Below are 8,735 nucleotides of genomic sequence, written 5' to 3' on the forward strand. Positions count from 1 at the left end.
CCTGTGGGGCCGGAGCCGCAGGTGTGGGGCCCGGAGCCCCATAAGCAGCCGCTGTGGGGCTGGGACCCCCAGGTGAGGGCCCTGCTGCTGCCCTAGGGCCTGGGCTCAGCCCCATGGAGGGGGGGGGGGGGGAATGGGAGGGACTGGGATGGACTGGGATGGAATGGGAGGGATTGGGATAGAATGGGATGGACTGGGGTAGAGTGGGATGAACTGGGATGAACTGGGATGGACTGGTATGGACTGGTATGCAGTGGATGGATTGGGATAGAGTGGGATGGACTGGAATGAACTGGGATAGAGTGAGATAGAATGGAATAGAACGGGATAGAGTGGGATAGAATGGGGCAGAGCGGGATGAACTGGGATGAACTGGGATGGACTGGGATGGACTGGTATGCAGTGGGGTGGATTGGGGTAGAGTGGGATGGACTGGAATGAACTGGGATAGAGTGGGATAGAATGGGATAGAACGGGATAGACTGGGATAGAATGGGATAGAGTGGGATGAACTGGGATGGACTGGGATGGACTGGGATGAACTGGAATGGACTGGGATGGACTGGTATGCAGTGGATGGATTGGGATAGATTGGGATGGACTGGAATGAACTGGGATAGAGTGAGATAGAATGGAATAGAACAGGATAGAGTGGGATGGATTGGGATAGAGTGGGATGAACTGGGATGGACTGGGATGAACTGGGATGGACTGGTATGGACTGGTATGCAGTGGATGGATTGGGATAGAGTGGGATGGACTGGAATGAACTGGGATAGAGTGAGATAGAATGGAATAGAACAGGATAGAGTGGGATAGAATGGGATAGAGTGGGATGGATTTGGATGAACTGGGATAGACTGGGATGAACTGGGATATACCAGGGTTGACTGGGATGAACTGGGGTGAACAGAGATGAGCTGGGATGAAGTGTGTTAGAGCAGGATGGACTGGGATGAGCACGGGTAGACTGCTCTATACTGAGATAGAGTGGGATAGACTGTCATGGACTGGGATGAACTTGGACAAGCTGGTCTATACTGGGATGAAATGGTCTATACTGGGATGGAGTGGGATAGACTGGGATGATCCGGGATAGACTGGGATGGAGTGGGATAGACTGGTCTATACTGGAATAGACTGGGATAAACTGGAATAGACTGGGATGAACCAGGATAGACTGGGATGATCTGGGATAGACTGGGATGAACTGGGATAGACTGGGATGGAGTAGTCTATACTGTGATTAATTGGGATAGACTGGGATGGAGTGAGATAGACTGGTCTATACTGCAATAGGCTGGGATAAACTGGAATAGACTGGGATGAACTGGTCTATACTGGGAAGAACTGGGCGACACTGGAACCCTTTGGACCAGCTCAGTCCAGGCTCTATTAGAACACTCCAGAGTGAACCGCACTGATTTCCTTCCCCCCTCCATACCCATCCCATCCCATCCCATCCCCATCCCCATCCCATCCCATCCCATCCCATCCCCATCCCATCCCATCCATCCCATCCCCATCCCCATCCCATCCCATCCCATCCCCATCCCATCCCCATCCCATCCCATCCCATCCTATCCCATCCCATCCCCATCCCCATCCCATCCCATCCCATCCCATCCCATCCCATCCCCATCCCCATCCCATCCCATCCCCATCCCATCCCCATCCCATCCCCATCCCATCCCATCCCATTCCCATCCCATCCCACCCCATCCCATCCCCATCCCCATCCCCATCCCATCCCCATCCCATCCCCATCCCATCCCATCCCATCCCCATCCCATCCCATCCCATCCCCATCCCATCCCCATCCCATCCCATCCCCATCCCATCCCATCCCATCCCCATCCCCATCCCATCCCCATCCCATCCCATCCCATCCCATCCCATCCCATCCCATCCCCATCCCCATCCCATCCCCATCCCATCCCATCCCCATCCCATCCCCATCCCATCCCATCCCATCCCATCCCATCCCCATCCCCATCCCCATCCCATCCCATCCCATCCCCATCCCCATCCCCATCCCCATCCCCATCCCATCCCATCCCATCCCCATCCCATCCCATCCCATCCCATCCCCATCCCATCCCCATCCCCATCCCCATCCCATCCCCATCCCATCCCCATCCCATCCCCATCCCATCCCATCCCATCCCCATCCCCATCCCCATCCCCATCCCATCCCCATCCCATCCCCATCCCATCCCATCCCATCCCATCCCCATCCCCATCCCCATCCCATCCCATCCCATCCCCATCCCCATCCCCATCCCATCCCCATCCCATCCCCATCCCATCCCATCCCATCCCATCCCATCCCATCCCCATCCCCATCCCCATCCCCATCCCCATCCCCATCCCATCCCCATCCCATCCCATCCCATCCCCATCCCCATCCCATCCCATCCCATCCCATCCCATCCCATCCCCATCCCCATCCCATCCCCATCCCATCCCATCCCATCCCCATCCCCATCCCCATCCCATCCCATCCCCATCCCCATCCCCATCCCCATCCCATCCCATCCCATCCCATCCCATCCCATCCCCATCCCCATCCCCATCCCCATCCCATCCCATCCCCATCCCATCCCATCCCATCCCCATCCCCATCCCATCCCCATCCCATCCCCATCCCATCCCCATCCCATCCCATCCCCATCCCCATCCCCATCCCATCCCATCCCATCCCATCCCATCCCCATCCCATCCCATCCCATCCCCATCCCATCCCATCCCATCCCCATCCCCATCCCCATCCCCATCCCCATCCCCATCCCCATCCCATCCCATCCCATCCCCATCCCCATCCCATCCCATCCCATCCCCATCCCATCCCATCCCATCCATCCCCATCCCCATCCCCATCCCCATCCCCATCCCATCCCCATCCCATCCCATCCCATCCCCATCCCCATCCCATCCCATCCCATCCCATCCCATCCCATCCCCATCCCATCCCACCCCATCCCATCCCATCCCCATCCCATCCCATCCCATCCCCATCCCATCCCATCCCCATCCCATCCCATCCCATCCCATCCCCTCCAGCCCTCCCCCCCGCTCCCAATGGATCCGGATGAGGATGATGATGATGAGGACAACGCTCTGATCCTGGAGCGCCTGGTGGCTCAGCTGGACCAGGACCTTCCCCACCTGGATCTGGATGAGTCCTTCACTGTGCTGCAGGAACTGGGCAGCGGCTCCTATGGCTCCGTGCTGCTCACCCAGCCCCGGGATGGGGGTAACGGGATCCCCCCCCCCCATTCCCATCCCCATTCCCGTTCCCCATCCCGGTGTTCCCATTGGGATGAGCGGTGCCCGCAGGGTCCCCGCTGGTGCTGAAGCTGCTGCGCAAGGAGCGCACGGAGCGCAGTGCGTTCCTATGGGAGCTGTGCATCGCGCAGGGGGTGTCCGGGCACTCATCCTGCCTGCGGGCGCTGCCCGTGGCCTTCGAGACCAGCACCCACTTCGGGTTCGGGCTGGAGCTGGCTCCCAATGGGGACCTGTGCGAGCTGCTGCGGCCGGGGGTAACGGGGGGGGGATGGGGGGGGTGGGGGGGGGATGGGATGGGAATGGGGATGGGATGGGAATGGGGGGGGAATGGGATGGGGATGGGGTGCGAATGATGGGGAGAGGGGATAGAAACGGGGTGGGAATGGCATGGGAATGATGGGGAAAGGGGATGGGAATGGGGATGGAAATGGGGATAGGAATGGGGTGGGAATGGGGTGGGAATGGGAATGGAAATGGTGTGGGAATGGTGTGGGAATGATGGGGAAAGGGGATGGGAATGGGGGGGGAATGGGGATGGGAATGGTGTGGGAATGATAGGGAAAGGGGATGTGAATGGGATGGGGATGGGAATGGGATGGGAAAAAAGGGGAGAAAGGGGATGGGATGGATGGGAAAAGGGCATGAGAAGGGGATGGGAAAAGAGGAAGGGAAGGGGATGGGATGGGAAAAGGGAATGGGAAAAGGGGATGGGATGGATAAAGGGGATGGAAATGGGATGGGATGGATGGGAAAGAGGGGCAGAAAGGGGATGGGAGGGGGATGGGACAGATGGGAAAAGGGGAGGGGATGGATGGGAATAGGGGAGGGAAAAAGGCAGGGAATGTCATTGGGATGGGGAAGGGGTTGGAGGGGGGATGCTTTAGAGTGCAGGGGTCCCTTTGGAATGGCTCCATCCTCATCCTCTCCATGGGGTTCCCCTTTGCAATGGGTTCCTTTAGCACTGGGTCTATCCCCATGCTCTCTATGCGCATCCCCTTGCAATGGATCCATCCCCATCCTGTCTATGGGGGTCCCACAGCAACAAGTCCATCCCCATGCCCTGTGTATGGGGGTCCCCTTGCACTGGGTCCATCCCCACCCCATCAATGGGGTTCCCCTTTGCATGGGGTCCCCTCAGCACTGGGTCCCTGCCCATGCTGGTAATGGGGGTCCCTTTGCAATGGATCCATCCCCATCCTCTCCATGGGCATCCCCTTGCCCTGCATCCATCCCCATGGCCTCCCACATCTCCCCCCTTCATCCCATCCCCATTCCTGCATCCCTGCTCCCATCCCATCCCCATCCCATCCCATCCCCATACCATCCCATCCCATCCCCATCCCATCCCATCCCATCCCATCCCCATCCCCATCCCATCCCCATCCCATCCCCATCCCATCCCATCCCCATCCCATCCCATCCCATCCCCATCCCATCCCATGCCATCCCATCCCCATCCCATCCCCATCCCATCCCTCCCATCCCATCCCATCCCATCCCATCCCCATCCCATCCCATCCCCATCCCCATCCCATCCCATCCCATCCCCATCCCATCCATCCCATCCCATCCCCATCCCATCCCCATCCCATCCCCATCCCCATCCCATCCCATCCCATCCCATCCCCATCCCATCCCCATCCCCATCCCATCCCATCCCATCCCCATCCCCATCCCATCCCATCCCCATCCCATCCCATCCCCATCCCATCCCATCCCCATCCCATCCCATCCCATCCCCATCCCATCCCCATCCCATCCCCATCCCATCCCCATCCCATCCCCATCCCATCCCATCCATCCCCATCCCATCCCCATCCCATCCCCATCCCATCCCCATCCCATCCCATCCCATCCCATCCCCATCCCATCCCCATCCCATCCCCATCCCATCCCACCCCATCCCATCCCCATCCCATCCCCATCCCATCCCATCCCATCCCATCCCCATCCCATCCCCATCCCATCCCCATCCCATCCCATCCCCATCCCATCCCATCCCATCCCATCCCATCCCATCCCATCCCATCCCCATCCCATCCCCATCCCATCCCATCCCCATCCCATCCCATCCCCATCCCATCCCCATCCCATCCCATCCCCATTCCCATCCCATCCCCATCCCCATCCCATCCCCATCCATCCCATCCCCATCCCCATCCCATCCCATCCCATCCCCATCCCATCCCATCCCCATCCCATCCCATCCCATCCCATCCCATCCCCATCCCATCCCCATCCCATCCCATCCCCATCCCATCCCATCCCATCCCATCCCATCCCATCCCATCCCCATCCCATCCCCATCCCATCCCATCCCATCCCATCCCATCCCCATCCCCATCCCATCCCATCCCATCCCCATCCCATCCCATCCCCATCCCCATCCCATCCCATCCCCATCCCATCCCATCCCATCCCCATCCCATCCCATCCCCATCCCATCCCATCCCCATCCCCATCCCATCCCATCCCCATCCCATCCCCATCCCATCCCCATCCCATCCCATCCCATCCCATCCCATCCCATCCTATCCCCATCCCATCCCCATCCCCATCCCATCCCCATCCCATCCCATCCCCATCCCCATCCCATCCCATCCCATCCCCCCCCCAGCAGGGTCTCCCGGAGCCGCAGATCAAGCTCTGTGCCTCTCAGCTCTCCTCAGCCTTGGACTTCCTCCATGGCCGAGCTCTGGTCCATGCTGACGTCAAACTGGACAACGTCCTCCTGTTCGACCCCCATTGTCAGCGCATCAAACTGGGTGACTTCGGCCTCACCCGGGTCCAGGGCTTCCCTATGGGCCCCATGCAGACCCCGCTGCCCTATGCGCCCCCGGAGCTCTGCTCCCTGCAGGGCTCCCAGACCCTGCCCCTGGATCCCAGCCTGGACGTCTGGGCCTTCGGGGTCCTGCTCTTCTGCCTCTGCACCGGATGCTTCCCATGGGCCGTCGCCATGGAGACGGATGCAGGGTACCAGGAGTTCAGTGCCTGGCAACGGGGTCAGAGGGCAGCGGTACCCGCTGCATGGGGGGACATTGGGGCCGTGGGGCTGGGGATGCTCCGGAGGCTCCTGAGCCTGGATCCCGACCGCAGGAGTCCTGCTATGGAAGTGAACCAGTACCTGGAGCTGCCCTGGGGGGGTGGGGGGGAGGGGAGGGGGGGGAGGGGGGGGAGGAGTGAGGGGGATGGGGGGGGAAAGTGTACCGATGGGATGGGGGGGGGATGGGATGGGGGGTTTCCATTAGGAGGCATTGAATGGGATGAGATGGGAAGGGGGCATGGAATGGGGTGGAATGGGAAGGGGTGGGATGGGATGGGATGGGATGGGATGGGGGGGGGGGTTCCATTAGGAGGAATGGAAGGGGTTGGGATGGGATGGGTTGGGATGGGATGGGAAGGGGGGGTTCCATTAGGAGGAATGGAATGGGTTGGGATGGGAAGGAGTGGGATGGGGATGGGATGGGATGGGGGGGTTCCATTAGGAGGCATTGAATGGGTTGGGATGGGAAGGGGAGGTTTCCATTAGGAGACATGGAATGGGTTGAGATGGGATGAAGTGGGATGGGATGGGAAGGGGGGGTTCCATTAGGAGGCATGGAATGGGATGGGATGGGAAGGGGGCATGGAATGGTGTGGAATGGGAAGGGGTGGGATTGGATGGATGAGGGGGGTTTCCATTAGGAGGCATGGAATGGGGTGGGATGGGAAGGGGAGGCTTCCATTAGGAGGAATGGAATGGGTTGGGATGGGATGGAGTGGGATGGGATGGGAAGGGGGGGTTTCCATTATCATGCAATGGGATGGGATGGGAATGGGACATGGAATGGGGTGGAATGGGAAGGGGGAGTTTCCATTAGGAAGCACAGAATGGTTGGGATGGGAAGCAGACATGGAATGGGGTGGGGTGGGATGGGATGGGAAGGGGGGTTTCTATTAGGAGGCATGGAATGGGTTGGGATGGGATGGGGGCATGGAATGGGTTGGAATGTGAAGAGGAAGCTTCCATTAGGATGCTCCACTGTGGTCCTGAGCACTGCAGGGATTGGGTAGGGAGGCACAGGATGGGTTGGGATGGGAAGGGGGCAAGGAAGGGGAGGCTTCCATTAGGATGCTCCAACCTGGTCCAGTGTGGTCCTGAGCACTGCAAGGAATGCAATGGGGAGGCATGGAATGGGGTGGAATGGGCAATGGAGGCTTCTATTAGGAGGCATGGGATGGGTTGGGATTGGAAGTTGGCATGGAATGGGTTGGAATGGGAAGAGGAGGATTCCATTAGGAGGCTCCAGTGTGGTCCTGAGCACTGCAAGGGATGGAGCATCCATAGCTCATATGGGAAACGCATTCCAGTGTCCATCAATGTCATTGGCTGATGGGGACACAGACACTGATGTCATTGGCTGATGGGGACAGGGACTTTGATGTCATTGGCTGATGGAGACACAGACACTGATGTCATTGGGTGATAGGGACACGTGGTCTCTGTCTCCCTCCTGTGGCCAACACTGGAACTGCAGCGCTCCTGGGCTATAGGGTTTATAACAGCGCTATGCACAGCCTATTATTTATGATAGCCATATAAATACCCTATAATTTATATAGCCATATAAAAGCCTATAAATTTATGATATCCATATAAATCGCCTAGAATTTATACAGCCATGATAAAATAACACCTCATTTATCATGGAATAGTTTTATAGGATGGAAAAATCTGATTGAAAATAAAACAGGGATTTTAATTGAGGGAATTCTGGAAGGAACAAGTGGGGGTGGGGCCCGGAATTCCCATAGGGATCGGTGGTCTTCAGGCTTTGGATGGGGAATGAGGCCATGGGGCGCTTGGGGGGCTAGTGCCAGAGGGGTCCCCATTGGGGGACTATGGGGCTGCCTTTAGGAGGGTTTGGGGGGGGGGGGGGTTGGGGATTTAGGGGTTTTAGGGGGGAGGTTTGTGGGTTTTTTGTTGGTTTTGGGTGCTTTCCGGTGGGTTTGGGCGATTTGGTGTTAATTTTGGGTAGTTTTGGGTTATGTTAGTTGGTTTTGGGTGGTTTTTCACGGGATGATTTTGGGTTAAGTTTGGCTGATTTGGGCGATTTTGGATTCTTTGGGTGGTTTTCGATGATTTTGGGCAGTTTTGAATGATTTTGAGTGGTTTTAATGAATTTTGGGTGGGTTTGGATTATTTTGGGTGGGGTTTGGGTGGTTTTCGATGATTTTGGGTGGGTTTGGGTGTATTTGGCTGCATTAAAGGGTGTTTTTTGGTGTGTTTTGGGTGTGTTTTGGGGGTGTTTTGAGGGTATTTTGCGGTGCCTCAGGGCTGCTCGGGCCCCCCCTGCAGTACCTGCTATGGCCACACGACGTCAGCAACCGAACCCATCCCCCCCCCCAGTTACAAACCAGTGCCCATCACTCACAACCCCAGTTAAAACCAGGCTTGGAATGATCCT

General features: G+C 58.1%; 1 protein-coding gene across 1 annotated transcript in view; it reads left to right on the forward strand.

Moving 5' to 3' along the window:
* Positions 1-3,081: 3,081 nt before the first annotated feature.
* The window catches only part of LOC117437758 (uncharacterized serine/threonine-protein kinase SBK3-like), a 5,926-nt gene continuing 272 nt past the window's right edge, over positions 3,082-8,735 (forward strand). The window contains exons 1-3 of the mRNA XM_034072373.1: positions 3,082-3,256; positions 3,340-3,542; positions 5,906-6,431. Of these exons, the coding sequence (XP_033928264.1) occupies positions 3,082-3,256; positions 3,340-3,542; positions 5,906-6,431 (904 nt within the window). The remainder of the gene's footprint in view (positions 3,257-3,339; positions 3,543-5,905; positions 6,432-8,735) is intronic.

The sequence above is a fragment of the Melopsittacus undulatus genome, chromosome 27 (genome assembly GCF_012275295.1).
Source record: "Melopsittacus undulatus isolate bMelUnd1 chromosome 27, bMelUnd1.mat.Z, whole genome shotgun sequence".
Classification (NCBI taxonomy): Eukaryota; Metazoa; Chordata; class Aves; order Psittaciformes; family Psittaculidae; genus Melopsittacus; species Melopsittacus undulatus.